Source organism: Ranitomeya imitator, chromosome 2 (assembly GCF_032444005.1).
Source record: "Ranitomeya imitator isolate aRanImi1 chromosome 2, aRanImi1.pri, whole genome shotgun sequence".
Taxonomy (NCBI): Eukaryota; Metazoa; Chordata; class Amphibia; order Anura; family Dendrobatidae; genus Ranitomeya; species Ranitomeya imitator.
The window spans coordinates 158,290,712-158,309,100 of NC_091283.1; the positions used below are offsets into that span (position 1 = coordinate 158,290,712).

The 18,389-nt window shown below is 47.3% G+C and overlaps 1 protein-coding gene across 3 annotated transcripts in view; it reads right to left on the reverse strand.

Annotated features, from left to right (window-relative positions):
• Window positions 1-16,946, reverse strand: part of ABCA2 (ATP binding cassette subfamily A member 2) — an 83,102-nt gene extending 66,156 nt beyond the window's left edge. Inside the window, exons 1-2 of one of the 3 annotated variants that reach the window (XM_069747627.1) lie at window positions 16,814-16,930; window positions 16,575-16,732 (exon numbers count right to left, since the gene is read on the reverse strand). In XM_069747627.1, coding sequence (XP_069603728.1) covers window positions 16,575-16,640 — 66 coding nt within the window. In that variant the 5' untranslated portion in view covers window positions 16,641-16,732; window positions 16,814-16,930. Of the gene's footprint in view, window positions 1-16,574 lie in introns of all 3 variants that reach the window. The other 2 variants (XM_069747626.1, XM_069747628.1) reach the window with 2 other exon arrangements.
• Window positions 16,947-18,389: the final 1,443 nt, after the last annotated feature.

Consider the following 18,389-nt stretch of genomic DNA (forward strand, 5'->3'; position numbering starts at 1 on the left):
TTACAGACAGAGACAAGTGAACCTTCCTTCTATACCACGAAAGATCTTTGGATAAATTATGAAATAGCATGTATTTAAGTACTTGGATAAGAATGCAGTAATTATCCAGAGCCAGCATGGGTTTGTAGCAAACAAGTCATGTCAGACTAATCCAATTTCCTTCTATGATGGAATCACTTACTGGGTGAATCAGGGAAATGCGGTAGATATAGTATATCTCGACTTCTGCAAAGCATCCCATACTAACCTTATTGAAAAAAATGACCAGGTATGGGATTGGCAAGGCTACGGTTAGGTGGATTCATAACTGGCTCAGTAATCATACAGAGAGTGGTAATATATGATTGCACATCCGATTGGAATAATGTTTCAATTGGGGTACGACAATGCTCTGTCCTGGCCCCAGTGTTGTTCAAGATTTTTGTAAATGATCTAGATAAGGGAACTGAAGGTAAACTAATCAAATTTGCAGACAATGCAAAGCTAGGAGAGATAGCTAAAAGTACCTTCACACTAAACGATATCGCTAGCGATCTGTGACGTTGCAGCGTCCTGGCTAGCGATATCGTTCAGTTTGACACGCAGCAGCGATCAGAATCCTGCTGTGATCTCGTTGGTCGGGGCTAGAAGGCCAGAACTTTATTTGGTCGCTGGCTCTCCCGCTGACATCGCTGAATCGGCGTGTGTGACATCGATTCAGCGATGTCTTCGCTGGTAACCAGGGTAAACATCGGGAAGCATAGAGACTAGATCACGAGAAGTAATTATCCCCCTCTACTCCTCCTTGGTCAGGCCTCATCTGGAATACGGTCTACAGTTGGGAACCACATGTTAAAAAAGACCTTTAAAAACTGGTGCAAATTCAGAGAAGAGCTACCAGGATGATGAGCAGACTGAAAAGTATGTCCTACGAGGAACGGATAAAGGATCTGGGAAGGTTATCTTGCAAAAAGAAGTACACCAATTAATCATCCTATGCTGTGGCCGTAAAAGGAAAAGACATATAAAACACCAACAAGAACTTTACAATGAAGGCCAAGGTGTAAATGGTTAAAAAAATATAAATTTTGTTCAATACATTAAAGTCACACATAAAAGCAGTAGGTAAAACAGTTGAGAGAAAGCTCCGCAGGTAAACAGGAAAAAGGTGGGAACACCCAGATAGTATATAAGAAAGTACCCAATCAATTATTTACATCATATTAATGTAGGACCCCAATGCATATATACATATAATTGCTACTATAACATAAAAAATACACAATGTGAACAATTTATAGCAACCACTTGATAGTATGTTTATAGAAGACTAGCAGCTGCACATCCTTGTTAAAGTGCAGTAATATAGGGCAAAGTTGCCCTATATACAATGCTATCAATAAACCAACAATGTAATAGTATATTTATGCCAGACTGGCAGCTGCATATCAGTGCTGGATTACAGTAATAGAGGGCAGGGTTGCCATTAGACAGGTTGCTATGAAAAAAGTGCAAAGTTGCCAATTGTGTATAAAGAAAAATGATATACAGAGGAGTACAAACAGGTTTAAATGGTAAAGGAGTACATGGTAAAAGGTACTATACCTTAGGACAGTGTTACCCAAGTCCGGTCCTCAAGAGCCACCAACAGGTCATGTTTTCAGGATTTCCTGAGTATTGCACAGGTGATGGAATTATTGCCTGTGCAATACTCAGGAAATCCTGAAAACATGACCTGCTGGTGGCTCTTGAGGACCGGACTTGGGGAACACTGCCTTAGGAGATGACAGCTGGTGACCCATCACACCCGACGCGCGTTTCGCAATGAAATGCTTCGTCCAGGGGTGGTGTTTGGTTAACAACCCGATATGGTGTTTAGTTATCAAATTTCCACTGAGCCCTACAGCATGAATTAAACTCCAACATATTGAACTGAGAATGGGGAAAAGAATGAACTATTATGCGATAAGTGGGAAAATATACAGTTAGGTCCATATATATTTGGACAGAGAGAACATTTTTCTAATTTTGGTTATAGACATTACCACAATGAATTTTAAACAAAGCAATTCAGATGCAGTTGAAGTTCAGACTTTCAGCTTTCATTTGAGGGTATCCACATTAAAATTGAATGAAGGGTTTAGGAATTTCAGCTCCTTAACATGTGCCACCCTGTTTTTAAAGGGACCAAAAGTAATTGGACAATTGACTCCAAGGCTATTTAATGGACATGTGTGGGCAATCCCTTTGCTATGTCATTCTCAATTAAGCAGATAAAAGGCCTGGAGTTGATTTGAGGTGTGGTGCTTGCATTTGGAAGGTTTTGCTGTGAAGTAAACATGCGGTCAAAGAAGCTCTCCATGCAGGTGAAACAAGCCATCCTTAAGCTGCGAAAACAGAAAAAACCCTTCCGAGAAATTGCTACAATATTAGGAGTGGCAAAATCAACAGTTTGGTACATCCTGAGAAAGAAAGAAAGCACTGGTGAGCTCATCAATGCAAAAGGACCTGGGTGCCCACGGAAGACAACAGGGGTGGATGATCGCAGAATAATCTCCATGGTGAAGAGAAACCCCTTCACAACAGCCAACCAAGTGAACAACACTCTCCAGGAGGTCGGCGAATCAATATCCAAATCTACCATAAAGAGAAGACTGTATGAAAGTAAATACAGAGGGTTCACTGCACGGTGCAAGCCACTCATAAGCATCAAGAATAAAAACGCTAGACTGGACTTTGCTAAAAAGCATCTAAAAAAGCCAGCACAGTTCTGGAAGAACATTCTTTGGACAGATGAAGCCAAGATCAACCTCTACCAGAATGATGGAAAGAGAACAGTATGGCGAAGGCGTGGTACAGCTCATGATTCAAAGCATACCACATCATCTCTAAAACACGGCGGAGGCAGTGTGATGGCTTGGGCATGCATGGCTGCCAGTGGCACTGGGTCACTAGTGTTTTTTGATGATGTGACACAGGACAGAAGCAGCCAAATGAATTCTGAGGTATTCAGAGCCATACTGTGTGCTCAGATCCAGCCAAATGCAGCCAAACTGATTGGTCGTCGTTTCATACTACAGATGGACAATGACCCAAAACATAAAGCCAAAGCAACCCAGTAGTTTATTAAAGTAAAGAAGTGGAATATTCTTGAATGGCCAAGTCAGTCACCTGATCTCAACCCAATTGAGCATGCATTTCACTTGTTAAAGACTAAACTTCAGACATAAAGGCCCACAAACAACCAGCAACTGAAAACCACCGCAGTGAAGGCCTGACAGAGCATCAAAAAGGAGGAAACACAGCGTCTGGTGATGTCCATGAGTTCAAGACTTCAGGCAGTCATTGCCAACAAAGGGTTTTCAACCAAGTACTAAAAATGAACATTTTATTTAAAAATTATTGAATCTGTCCAATTACTTTTGGTGCTTTTAAAAACAGGGTGACACATGTTAAGGAGCTGAAACTCCTAAACCCGTCATCCAATTTTAATGTGGATACCCTCAAATGAAAGCTGAAAGTCTGAACTTCAACTGAATTGGAATTGTTTTGTTTAAAATTCATTGTGGTAATGTCTATAACCAAAATTAGAAAAATGTTGTCTCTGTCCAAATATATATGGACCTAACTGTATGGATCATCTAAATGTTATTATAATTTTCAATGGATTAATTTGGTTATAATGAATTTGTACCATGTATTATATGTATCTTCAAAGTTTCACTTGTATAAGTAAGAACTTGATGACATGTGATTGGTGGTTCTATACCACATGTCTGCACAGCATATGACATAAAAAGCTGTTAAAATAGTATGCAATGAATAAGGATTAAATTCTGCAATGCGTATGCTAGATTTGCACATTTTTTTCTGCCCATGTACACTGGTGCGACTTTTTAATTGTTCAATAAAGACTTCTGAATTTTATTCAACACGCTGGATATTTTTCTATTTCTACGTCTACCATGAAGAGAAACAAAAAACAGCCATGCATACAAAGTGCCTGAATATCATATACGGTATTTAGTCAATAATATCTCTAGGCACTATAATTAGGAAGTAGGATATTAATATCTAAACAATACATCACATGCATAAAAAGACCTATTCACAAAAAGATAGATTCATAGTACGCCAAATGTCATTAATACATCATAAATACATATTTAAAATGTTTTAAAAAAAATATAGTTCTTACCGATAAAGGTATTTCTCTGAGCCCATGACGGCACCACGGAGAGAGGGGATCCGCCCACCAAGGACAGGAAACCTACGGATAAAAAGGCGGTACCACTCTCCTGCATCAGTTGTTTTACATAGAGAACGATGGGAGACTACTAAACATTTGTTAATTTTAACTGTTTATCATAACTAGATACCGCGTGACTTTAAAACTATGAGTAGACTATGGCACTATTTTGATGTGAGCACCCACAAGTGAAGGGAGGGAATGTACGGGTGCCGTCATGGGCTCAGAGAAATACCGTTATCGGTAAGAACTATATTTTTCTCTGATCACCCATGACGGCACCACGGAGAGAATTGCATAGATAGTACATTCAGGGAGGGACCACCGCCTCCAGAACCCTTTTACCAAAAGTAAGGTCTGAAGAGGAGATTAGGTCCAATCTATAGTGCCTATAGAATGTGGATGGTGAGGACCAGGTAGCAGCTCTACATATCTGGTCAATGGAAGCTCCGGCCTTCTCCGCCCAGGAAGTCGCTACTGCCCTTGTTGAGTGAGCCTTAACCTCCCCGGGAACGGACATCCCACTTGCCGAGTATGAGAGACTGATGGCGTCCGTGATCCATCTTGCTATGGTGGCTTTAGATGCTTTTTTCCCCTTCCGGGGACCCTGGAAACACACAAACAGAGAGGAATCCTCCCTACTCTCTCTAGTGACTTCTAGGTAATGTAAGAGACATCTTCTTACATCTAGTGTATGTAGTGTTTGTTCCTCCTTATTTTTAGGATTGGGACAGAAGGAGGGGAGAGATATCTCTTGAGACCTGTGAAATTTTGAAGCCACTTTCGGGAGATATGCTGGGTCTGTTTTTAAAATGACCCTATCCTCTAGAAATTGTGTGTAAGGAGGGTTAACTGAGAGAGCCTGTAAATCGCTAACCCTACGGGCAGAAGTAAGGGCGACTAATAAAGCTGTTTTGAGAGATAGGTTTTTTATTGTAGATTCGTGTAATGGTTCGAATGGCGGACTAGTCAGGGCTTTAAGGACCAAGTTTAAGCCCCATTGAGGAACAACTTTTACTGGAAGAGGCCTTGATCTTCCTGCCGCCCTGATGAATCTAGAGACCCACCTATTTGAAGCCAAGTCAAAGTTAAATAGGGATCCTAATGCCGCCACATGAACTTTTAGGGTGCTAGTGGCTAAACCCATCTCCAACCCATTTTGTAGGAATTCTAGTATGGAAGCAAGGGGAATTTCTTTCTCTCTTTTTTCACCTGAAGAAGAGAGAAATTTTTTCCATACTTTGCCGTATTGTTTTGCTGTAACCGGCTTCCTACTTTGTAACAGAGTTGAGATTAATCCTGGAGAGAACCCCCTGCTTTCTAATAATTTCCTTTCAAAAGCCAAGCTGTCAAGTGCAAGTTCTTGACTCGAGGATGACAGACTGGGCCCTGCGACAATAGATCCTGGCGGTCTGGCAATACCCAAGGGTCGGATATTGACATCTTCCTCATCCATGAGAACCAAGGTCTCTTCGGCCAGAACAGGGCAATTAAGATGACCAGCGCCCCGTCCTCCCGAATCTTCCTCAGCATTGCTGGAATCAGAATAAGAGGAGGGAAGGCATAGACCCCAAGATATCAGGAAAGCGTCCACAGCTACTGGGTTCCCCAGGGGAGATAGGGAGCAGAAGGAGGTTACTTTTTTGTTTAGATGACTCGAAAAGAGATCTATTTTGGGAACACCCCATCTTTCTGTGATCTGGGTGAATATCACCTGATTTAGTTCCCATTCCCCCTGTTTTAGACTGGACCGGCTGAGGAAGTCTGCTTTGTAGTTGTCTACTCCCCTTATGTGTAGGCTTGTTAGGGATAAGAGGTTGCTCTCGGCTATTTGCAGGATTGATTTGGTCACTTCCATTAGATTTTTGGAACGGGTACCCCCCTGGTGATTTAGGTAAGATACTACCACCCGATTGTCCGACATTACTCTTACATGGTGAGAGTGAAGGACCCCCAAGAATTCCTGAAGGGCATATTTTACTGCAAGGAGCTCCTTCATGTTGGAGGATTTGTTTACTGTAGATGGAGACCAAATGCCCTGGGTTACTAGGTCGCCCAAATGAGCCCCCCACCCTGAAGGGCTTGCATCCGTAGTCAGGACTTTCGAGATCTGAATTACCCACGGGACTCCCCGGGAAAGATTTTCCTGCGATTTCCACCATGTCAGAGAGTGATTGGTGCGAGGAGATAGAGTTAACTGCCCATCTAAATGCCCTCCTAGATGGATTTGCTCCGACAATATCTGCCATTGAAGATCTCTTGAATGTATTTGGGCCCACTGGACTGCTGGGATGCAAGAGGTCATGGAGCCTAAGAGGGACATGGCCTGACGGAGTGTTATGGAGGGGAGAGATTAGGTTCTCGATACTAAACTTTTTAGTTTTTGTATCTTGTTCTCCGGGAGCCGACATTCCATCTTTTTGGAGTCTAAAGTGAGACCCAGGTACTCCTGGACCTGAGAAGGCATTAGTCTGGATTTTCCTATGTTTATTAGCCAACCCAATTCCTTCAAAGAATGCATCACTATTGCCAGTTGATCCTCGCAATGTTGCGGGGAGGAGCCTATCACCAAGAAATCGTCCAGATATGGAACGATTAGGGTATTTTCTTCCCTGAGGTGAGCCATTACCTCTGCTATCAGCTTTGTGAAAACCCTCGGGGCTATGGCAAGACCAAATGGTAGAGCTGAAAATTGGAAGTGATTTAGGACTCCCCTGATGTGAACTGCCATTCTGAGGAATCTCTGGTGATCCTTGTGTATTGGGACGTGATAATATGCGTCCTTTAGGTCCAGGACCACCATGAAGCATTGGGGAAACAACATCTTGATAGATGATTTTATCGTTTCCATCTTGAATGCTTGAACCTCCAGGTAATCGTTTAGTTTTTTTAGATTTATAATGGTCCTGAAGGAACCGTCTGGTTTCTTCCTCAGGAATAGAGGGGAATAGTACCCTTGCCCTCTTTCTTGTGGGGGAACCTCCAGGAGTACTCCCTTTTTTACTAACCCGATGACCTCGTTTTCCAGTGCCAGCTGTTCTTCTGCCGAAGATCTTATAGATGTCATCGTAAAAGAGGGACGGGGGCATCTTTTGAATGTCAGCCTCAGACCTGATTCTATAATGTTCAGAATCCATTGACTGGAGGTAATCTTTTTCCAGGCTGGGAGAAAGAGAGATTATCTCCCTCCCACCTGGGGCGAACCTTCATTGAGAAGGTTTCTTGTTATTGCTGGGGTTTTTGTTAAAGATGAACCCCTTGTTTTTGTTCCTCTTATCCTCCCACTTTCCCTGGCCTCTCCCAGGGTTCTTGCGGAAAAACCTCTTGTTCCGAAAGGGCTTCCGGTAAGAGGGGAGACCTAGAGAGGGAAAGGACTTTTTCTTGTCCCCTGCTTTTTCCAAGATGTCGTCTAATGTGGAACCGAACAAAAACTCTCCTTCGCAGGGGATAGTACACAGTTTTGTTTTTGTTTGCAGATCGCCAGGCCAATTCTTAAGCCAGAGGGCACGCCTGGCCGCATTAGCAAACACTGCTGACCTGGCAGCTAATCTGATAGAGTCTGCCGAGGCGTCAGCCAGAAAAGCCGCAGCTCCCCTTATTACAGGTAATGTCTTCAGCATCGAGTCTCGGGAAGTTTTCCCCTTTAATTGACCCTCTAGTTGATTTAACCAGATCATTAGGGAGCGGGATGTGCAAGCTGCTGCCACTGCCGGTTTTAGGCCTCCTCCCGCTGACTCCCAAGAGCCCTTGAGGAAGGCGTCCGCCTTCATGTCCATAGGGTCTTTTAGGACCTCCATGTCCTCAAACGGGAGAGCGAATTTCTTTGATGCTTTAGCTATTGCTACATCTAATTTGGGGGCTTTTTCCCAAAAGGAGCAGGATTCATCCTCAAAGGGGTATTTCCTTTTTGGAGTTAGGAGAGTCTTTTTCATGCGTTTTTTCCATTCCTTCTTAATGAACGCTGCAATTGCTTCATTAAGCGGGAAAGCTCTTCTCTTTTTTTGTTCTAAGCCCCCAAACATGATGTCTTGTGCTGACTTTTTAGGGTGGGAGTCTACTAATCCCATAGTACTCCTCACTGCCTTTATGAGGCCATCGGTGTCCTCTAGCAGGAAACAATTGTGACCTCCTGAGGAAGAAGTGGATGATGAAGATGAGGAGGAGGAGTCGGAGGATACTGAACTCGCACTATCGTTGTCAGATTTAGAGACTGGGGACGGGGACCTGTGTCTGGTCCTTCTCCGTTTTTTTCCCCTTTTAAGGGATCTAAAGGGGTCTTCCACCTGTTCTTTAATCAGCTTTTTAAGATCTGTTGCAAACCCGGGCAGGCTTTCGGATACAGTCTGCTGTATGCAGGAATTACATAGCTGCTTCTCCCATGCGGGTGGAAGATCCTCTTTACAGATGGCACAGATTTTGTGCTTTGTTTTACCTACGCTTTTCCTCCCCTAAAAGAGACAAATAATAATCTTACTGTCTCTAACTTTCACGAAGATCAACTTACCACCTCCAGGACCCATAAATACCGGTTGGGGATTCTCTGCCTCTGGCTTTTTCCCCGACGCCGTGCTGGACTTCTTGCTGTGTTGAGACCTTTGGCGTTCTTTGCTGGTGTCCTGGTGACCTTTCTGCTGTCGCCTCTTTTGCTGCTGCTGCGGCGATGCTATAGGTGGAGGTGATTCAGGCAAGGGAGATGCCGGGTCGCTCATACTGCTGCTGGTCTGCTGTCACTGCCAATAACGCGTGCTGCGCTGATGCTGCGACAACTAGTAGCTCCTAAGGCTCTTGCCGATATACTGCAGAGCCACTGGGAGGAAGTAAATTCTCCCTTTTAAAGCTCCCGCCGCTTTTTTTTTTTTTTCCTTCGGCGCCTGCGCAGTAGCGCTCAGCCGACGGCGAGGAGCGTTGAACGCCGGCGCCTGCGCAGTCGGGTTCCAGCGGCGCCTGCGCAGATCCAAGCCCCAGCGTCTCGCGAGACCAGCGCAACTCCGGGCATGCGCCGGACTCTCAAGATGGCCGCCCGGAGTGCAGATATGGCGCTGCTGACCGGCACCCCCGGTCCTATGCAGACCCTACCGCGCGGCTCTGCATGCCCGATGGCAGTGCAGTGTGCAGGCTGACGCGTGCTAGGGGAGGGCCGCGCCGCACCTCCAGCAACCACAGATGGACCCCCCTGGATGTTGCCGCTGCTGCATCTTACCTGGGGAGGTGACCGCGAACTCCTTGTCACCTCCCCCACTCACCCTAGAGGCCCACTAGCCCCCAGCGGTGGTGCTTCGGGTCACCACCCCAGCCGAGGCAGAGGGACCCCAGCTGTCTGAGTCGGACTGGTTGGCCCCGGAATTCCAACGTTGAACCGGTAAGTCCGTAGGTCTCCCATCAAGGACAGGAAACCAACTGATGCAGGAGAGTGGTACCGCCTTTTTATCCGTAGGTTTCCTGTCCTTGGTGGGCGGATCCCCTCTCTCCGTGGTGCCGTCATGGGCGATCAGAGAAAAAACAAATGCATAGAGTATACAGAGGAGAGTGACTTTTACATATGAGCAGTATTATAGTAGTTATATTCTTGTACATAGGGGCAGTATTATAGTAGTTATGTTCTTGTACATAGGGGGCAGTATTATTAGTAAATAGTTATTATTATAGTAATACTATTAGTATTAGTATTGGTGAGACCGCTAAGTAATCTGGGTAATTTCGCAATGCATCCTGGGAATGGAAGATGGCGGCCGACGCGAGCGCATCGCCAGAGTTTCACTGGATCCCAGGGGGTGAGTATATAACTATTTTTTATTTTAATTATTTTTTTTAACAGGGATATGGTGCCCACATTGCTAAATACTGCGTGGGCAGTGTTATATACCGCGTGGCTGCTATATACTACATGTGCAGTGTTATATACTCCGTGGGTTGTGTGATATACTCCGTGGGCTGTGCTATATACTACGTGCCCTGTGTTATATGTTACGTGCGCTGTGTTATATACTGCATCGCCTGTGTTATATACTGCGTGGCTGCTATATACTGCGTGGGCTGTGTTATATAGTACGTGGGCTGTGTTATATACTCCGTGGGCTGTGCTATATACTATGTGCCCATGTTATATACTACGTCGCCTGTGTTATATACTGCGTGGCTGCTATATACTGCGTGGGTTGCGTTATATACTGTTTGTTCTGTGTTATATACTGCGTGGCCACTGTTATATACTGCGTGGCCTGTATTAACGCATCGGGTATTCTACAATATGTATGTATGTATGTATGTATGTATGTATATAGCAGCCACATAGTTTTTAGCACAGGCCACGTAGTATTTGCTATATACTACGTGGCCTCTGCTATATACATACATACATATTCTAGAATACCCGATGTGTTAGAATCGGGCCACCATCTAGTAATAGTTATACCCTTGTACATAGGAGCAGTATTATAGCAGTTATATTCTTGTACATAGCAGCAGTATCATAGTAGTTATATTCTTGTACATAGGAGCAGTATTATAGTAGTTATATTCTTGTACATAGGGGGCAGTAATATAGTAGTTATATTCTTGTACATAGGGGGCAGTAATATAGTAGTTATATTCTTGTACATAGGGGTAATATTATATTAGATACTAGATGGTGGCCTGATTCTAACGCATCGGGTATTCTAGAATATGCATGTCTACGTAGTATATTGCCCAGCCGCGTAGTATAGTAGTACACAGCACAGAGCCACGTAGTATATTGCCCAGTTACGTAGTATATTGCCCAGTGATGTAGTATACAGCACAGAGCCACGTAGTATATTACACAGTGACGTAGTATATTGCCCAGCCATGTAGTATATTGCCCAGCCACGTAGTATATTGCCCAGCCACGTATGTCACAGGTTAAAAAATAAACATATACTCACCTTCCGAGGGAGCCCTTGTAGTCATGTCGCCTGTGTGCGGTGCACTCAGCAGCTTCAGGTCCCAGAGTTGGTAGCGCAGGACCCGTGATGACGTCGCGGTCACATGACCGTGACGTCATGGCAGGTCCTTGTCGCATACCATCCTTGCCACCGGAACCTGCCGCTTGCATGGAGCGGTTACCGGAGCGTCACGAGGAGCGGGAAAGGCGGCGGAAGGTGAGTATATAATGATTTTTTTTTTTTTTAACATTAGATCCTTTTACTATTGACGCTGCATAGGCAGCATCAATATTAAAAAGTTGAGGACACAAAGGGTTAATAGCGGGGGTAATGGAGTGAGTTACCCGCGGCATAACGCGGTCCGTTACCGCTGGCATTAACCCTGTGTGAGCGGTGACTGCGGGGAGTATGGAGCGGGCGCTGACTGCAGGGGAGTAGGGAGGGACTAATCGGACTGTGGCCTTCGCTGATTGGTCGCGGCAGCCATGACAGGCAGCTGGCGAGACCAATCAGCGACTTGGATTCCATGACAGACAGAGGCCGCGACCAATGAATATCCGTGACAGACAGAAAGACGGAAGTGACCCTTAGACAATTTTATAGTAGATATTCTTGCACATGGGGGCCATAATAATTTTCTTTTTCACTACACTTCTCTGGGAACCAAAACACGACTCAGCAGGGGGTGACAGTGAAGATTTCTTCCCCCAGCATGAAGAGAAGATGAAATCTGGGCTTCGTTTTGATGCATGATGGGAGAATACACATTCAGAATAAAAATGATGCCATTAACCAGTGTTCATGACACCTCCTTTCCCTGTGACTGAGCGATGATTGCTGATGGTTATAGTAGATGGGGTTACATTTTACATTTGGGGGACTAACAGGTCTCCACTATAGGGATTTGCATGTACATATAGCTTCCGCCGGCTTCCTGCATTGACCCAGTTAGAGCCTGGAAGCTTTATATGTGTACATAACATGACGTGAGTCACAGTGTTATTGGGTTTGTGGATATATTCTTTCTCGCAGGAGGCGGATTGTGAATTATGGAGTCGGAATTGGCGGATCATTCACTTTGCTCCCCGCAGCAGAAGTGGGTGAAGAGGCGCTAGTGTCATCTACTGCTAGAGACAGCCTTCGATCAAGGCCTGGTGGGGTCTCTCCATGCAGTGACACAGCGGCAAGCCGTGCCCTCGGCCGTGTAGACAGCACCAGGTGGCCATATTACAGAGAAATAAACAGGCGGCAGCCAACTGAAGCAGACTTTCATACCGAAATCGCCCTCCCTGAGGAACATCAGGATTTAAAAGGAACCTGTCACCAGTTTTTTCATGTCTGAATTAAGACGATCACATTAATCAGCAACTGTGCTGCATTCCATAAAGGGGTATACAACCCCAACTCCCCTTGTATACCCCCCAAAAACCCTTTGAAATGAGTCCATGATTTATGTAAATCCTGACGGTCCGGTCCGATAGGCGTTCATCCCTCCTCTTGGCTGCTGTTCCCCGTCCTCTTGCTCTTATTGACATGGATGATACCTCCAGCATTATCCATACAGCCGGGCGAAATCTCATGCCTGCGCACTTTGCTCTGCCCGATTGGGGGCAGACCCTAAAACATGATGGGCATGCGAGTCATCCGCGTCAATCAAAACAGGAGGACAGAGAACGGCAGCGAGGAGGAGGGATAGACACCGCAGCAATGGCGCCTATAGGATCGGACCGTCAGGATTTACATAGAGCTTAGGAGAATTTCAAAAGGTTTTTGGAGGGTATACAGAGGGATTCAGGGGGTTATATAGCTCTTTATAGAATGCATCACAGGCGCTGATTAAGGTGATAGTTTAGACATGAAAAAAAAAATTGCGACAGGTTCCCTTTAAAACGATTTTCAGCCAAGTGCGTAAATTTACATATTCTTATATTTCAGATGATTGCAAAAATAAGCACACCGAATAATAACATTTTTTTTTATTCCAGCAACCCATTAGTTGAAAAAGGGAGTTTCCCCCTTTATTACCGGCGATGTGATGGGCGACCCACACACATACACGTCCAAATGGACAAGCAAGGCAAACAAAGCAAACGACCATCAGGGCAATATAGTCGCAAATATTGTATTGCTTTTCATGATGGCATACTTGCCCGAGGAGCTTGGACTCTAAATATGTGATCCTATGTGGGTCAATGAACAGATTGCGCACAGTAACAGAGATGAATGATCGAGTCCTACGTCTGGAGAGTGGCCGCACAACTGCCTACACTATACCGCTGCATTGACCTCCATTCATATATCTGCTGCACCCTAGATCTAAATCAATGGGGATTATTTATTTCACCCACCCGGGGAAGGGGGGGGGGAATGGGCAGACAGCAGGTGATGAGCGAGAAAAGAGACCGCTGAACAATATACATGCAAGAGAACAGAATAGAAAGGAAAGAAACAGCTGAACATAGCCCAGGAGGAAGAGACAGCTAGAAAATATACAGGTAGGAGATGGTGGAAAACTATGTATGCAAGAAACAGCAAGAGACTACAGGGTAAGAGAGAGTACATTAGTAAGAGACAGAGAGGTCGCTGAGGCAATAGACAAATCAACTCTATACACGAGAGTGAGAATAGAGAAGGATTAGATGCAAGCAGAGCACAGACTGAATATAAAGGTGGACAACAGAGATGGAGCGGTAGGGTAGAGAGGGCAGAGCGCACAGGCCGAGTGGAAGCAAAGAAAAGAAGGGGCAGAGGGGAAGAGAAGAGAGGGCGAAGAGCACAGGCCGAGTGGAAGCAAAGAGAAGAGAAGAGAAGAGAGGGCAGAGCGGAAGGGAAGAGAAGACAAAGCGGAAGGGAAGAGAAGACAAGAGAGGGCAGAGCGGAAGGGAAGAGAAGACAAGAGAGGGCAGAGCGGAAGGGAAGAGAAGACAAGAGAGGGCAGAGCGGAAGGGAAGAGAAGACAAGAGAGGGCAGAGCGGAAGGGAAGAGAAGACAAGAGAGGGCAGAGCGGAAGGGAAGAGAAGACAAGAGAGGGCAGAGCGGAAGGGAAGAGAAGACAAGAGAGGGCAGAGCGGAAGGGAAGAGAAGACAAGAGAGGGCAGAGCGGAAGGGAAGAGAAGACAAGAGAGGGCAGAGCGGAAGGGAAGAGAAGACAAGAGAGGGCAGAGCGGAAGGGAAGAGAAGACAAGAGAGGGCAGAGCGGAAGGGAAGAGAAGACAAGAGAGGGCAGAGCGGAAGGGAAGAGAAGACAAGAGAGGGCAGAGCGGAAGGGAAGAGAAGACAAGAGAGGGCAGAGCGGAAGGGAAGAGAAGACAAGAGAGGGCAGAGCGGAAGGGAAGAGAAGACAAGAGAGGGCAGAGCGGAAGGGAAGAGAAGACAAGAGAGGGCAGAGCGGAAGGGAAGAGAAGACAAGAGAGGGCAGAGCGGAAGGGAAGAGAAGACAAGAGAGGGCAGAGCGGAAGGGAAGAGAAGACAAGAGAGGGCAGAGCGGAAGGGAAGAGAAGACAAGAGAGGGCAGAGCGGAAGGGAAGAGAAGACAAGAGAGGGCAGAGCGGAAGGGAAGAGAAGACAAGAGAGGGCAGAGCGGAAGGGAAGAGAAGACAAGAGAGGGCAGAGCGGAAGGGAAGAGAAGACAAGAGAGGGCAGAGCGGAAGGGAAGAGAAGACAAGAGAGGGCAGAGCGGAAGGGAAGAGAAGACAAGAGAGGGCAGAGCGGAAGGGAAGACAAGACAAGAGAGGGCAGAGCGGAAGGGAAGACAAGACAAGAGAGGGCAGAGCGGAAGGGAAGACAAGACAAGAGAGGGCAGAGCGGAAGGGAAGAGAAGACAAGAGAGGGCAGAGCGGAAGGGAAGACAAGACAAGAGAGGGCAGAGCGGAAGGGAAGACAAGACAAGAGAGGGCAGAGCGGAAGGGAAGACAAGACAAGAGAGGGCAGAGCGGAAGGGAAGACAAGACAAGAGAGGGCAGAGCGGAAGGGAAGACAAGACAAGAGAGGGCAGAGCGGAAGGGAAGACAAGACAAGAGAGGGCAGAGCGGAAGGGAAGACAAGACAAGAGAGGGCAGAGCGGAAGGGAAGACAAGACAAGAGAGGGCAGAGCGGAAGGGAAGACAAGACAAGAGAGGGCAGAGCGGAAGGGAAGACAAGACAAGAGAGGGCAGAGCGGAAGGGAAGACAAGAGAGGGCAGAGCGGAAGGGAAGACAAGAGAGGGCAGAGCGGAAGGGAAGACAAGAGAGGGCAGAGCGGAAGGGAAGACAAGAGAGGGCAGAGCGGAAGGGAAGACAAGAGAGGGCAGAGCGGAAGGGAAGACAAGAGAGGGCAGAGCGGAAGGGAAGACAAGAGAAGGCAGAGCGGAAGGGAAGACAAGAGAGGGCAGAGCGGAAGGGAAGACAAGAGAGGGCAGAGCGGAAGGGAAGACAAGAGAGGGCAGAGCGGAAGAGAAGAGAGGGCAGAGCGGAAGGGAAGAGAAGAGAGGGCAGAGCGGAAGGGAAGAGAAGAGAGGGCAGAGCGGAAGGAAAGAGAAGAGAGGGCAGAGCGGAAGAGAGGGCAGAGCAGAAGAGAAGAGAGGGCAGAGTGGAAGGGAAGAGAAGGCAGAGTGGAAGGAAAGAGGGCAGAGTGGAAGGAAAGAGGGCAGAGTGGAAGGAAAGAGAAGAGAAGGCAGAGTGGAAGGAAAGAGAGGGCAGAGGGGTAGAGAGAAGAGAAAGCAGAGGGGTAGGGAGAAGAGAGAGCAGCGGGGTAGGGAGAAGAGAGCAGCGGGGTAGGGAGAAGAGAGAGCAGCGGGGTAGGACGAAGAGAGAGCAGAGGGGTAGGACGAAGAGAGAGCAGAGGGGTAGGGCGAAGAGAGAGCAGAGGGGTAGGGCGAAGAGAGAGCAGAGGGGTAGGGCGAAGAGAGAGCAGAGGGGTAGGGCGAAGAGAGAGCAGAGGGGTAGGGCGAAGAGAGAGCAGAGGGGTAGGGCGAAGAGAGAGCAGAGGGGTAGGGCGAAGAGAGAGCAGAGGGGTAGGGCGAAGAGAGAGCAGAGGGGTAGGGCGAAGAGAGAGCAGAGGGGTAGGGCGAAGAGAGAGCAGAGGGGTAGGGCGAAGAGAGAGCAGAGGGGTAGGGCGAAGAGAGAGCAGAGGGGTAGGGCGAAGAGGGAGCAGAGGGGTAGGGAGAAGAGGGAGCAGAGGGGTAGGGAAGACATTAATGACAGCCCCCTCCTGGCAGGTGGCAGACAAGATGGCAGGTACATTAGATGCTTGTGACATTTGTCGCCTAGAGTCACATGTAGGTGAAGTCACCATTCCCTGTGTGACACCCTGCACAGATCAGGAATGTGCCCTCCATACTCATGAAGCCCACTAGGCCCTGCCAGCTGTCCACTGCCATTAACCCATTGTGTGCCCTCCAGAGTTAACCCTTGCCAAGGCTGCAGAGTATGTTTGTGCTCTATAAATCCAGGATGTCGTTACATACCGGGCTTCTCCGCTTCAGGGAGACGTTCTTCCAGAGCAGTAGGTGCAGCTGGTGCAGGAACCCCATGGTGGGCGCCGGACCTGCACCGCTGCCTCGGTCAGCCTTACTCCACTGGGTTATCTAGCGGCAGGTGACGTGCAGAAGCCGCGTCCATGACACTGACATCAGATAGAAAGATAAGCAGAGGATCAGAGAGCGACGACAGATTGTAGGAGGAGGGGGCTCTGTGTGGAACCTACTGTACGCCGGAGACCCCCGGACACACTACGCGATGCTGCCCGGAGGTGGCACATGGATTGGCGCAGGGTCTGCACTCTGCCCAGCACTCAGCTGTGTGACCATCTCTGCCGCCCTCCTCCTCTTACTGCATTCAGTTACATCCTCTGCCCTGGCTCCCCCCACTCTTAAAGGGACAGCCTCACTTCCCCTAGCTATGCCCCCATCATATCACACAGCACTACAACCACACAGCACTACAACTCCAATCATATGTAATGTCACTGAACTTCCGTGTGCTGTTCATTTGGTGAATCTAGTCTTATCCTGTGTGATACTGTCTGCTGAGCCGTGCATCTAATCCTATCCTGTGTGATACTGTCTGCTGAGCTGTGTATCTAATCCTATCATGTGTGATACTGTCTGCTGAGCTGTGTATCTAATCCTATCCGGTGTGATACTGTCTGCTGAGCTGTGTATCTAATCCTATCCGGTGTGATACTGTCTGCTGGGCTGTGTATCTAATCCTATCCTGTGTGATACTGTCTGCTGAGCTGTGTATCTAATCCTATCCGGTGTGATACTGTCTGCTGGGCTGTGTATCTAATCCCATCCTGTGTGATACTGTCTGCTGAGCCGTGTATCTAATCCTATAACGTGTGATACTGTCTGCTGAGCTGTGTATCTAATCCTATCATGTGTGATACTGTCTGCTGAGCCGTGTATCTATCCTGTGATACTGTCTGCTGAGCGGTGTATCTAATCCTATCATGTGTGATACTGTCTGCTGAGCCGTGTATCTAATCCTATCCTGTGATACTGTCTGCTGAGCCGTGTATCTAATCCTATCATGTGTGATACTGTCTGCTGAGCTGTGTATCTAATCCTATCATGTGTGATACTGTCTGCTGAGCTGTGTATCTAATCCTATCATGTGTGATACTGTCTGCTGAGCCGTGTATCTAATCCTATAACGTGTGATACTGTCTGAACTCCACCTCATGTCTAATCACAGGTTGCTTCATTCTTTGCTCCTCCATGCTTTATACTGCAGTTCTGCTTGTATAGACAGGATTTGCAGGACTTGCATGCAAACTGTATGCAAAGGTTACCATGGCTGTATACAAACTGATCATTGGAATTTCCCTTTGTAAAGTAGGTACATTCTTCCAGCTCTGTGGTGACCGGTGACTACTAGCTATTACTCCCTGTTATCAGTCATTACCAGGGAGAGGCAACTGCAGGACAAGTGACTACAATCTATTACTCCCTGCTAGGAGCAGCATCTGCCTCAGTAGCTCCAGGACTTCTAGGAGGAGGACCAGAGTCTGCCTCTCTTCTCCCCTGGGAGAGGCAGGCTTCCTGAGAGGCCGGCATGGCTTCCCAGGCTTCTGTTCCCCGGTCTGTGCCAGCGGGGGACAGGGAGAAACAGCAACCAGCCCAGGAGGGAGTGAGAAGACCAGGACGGGAGAGAAGGAACGTACCCACCTACTCCAACCCCGAGACAACTCATCGTCCGCCCAGAGAGGGAGACGGGCACCCCCAGGAAGAAAATCCCAGGAACATCCTGGGGGGGGGATGCGTTCCAGTGAGTGTACG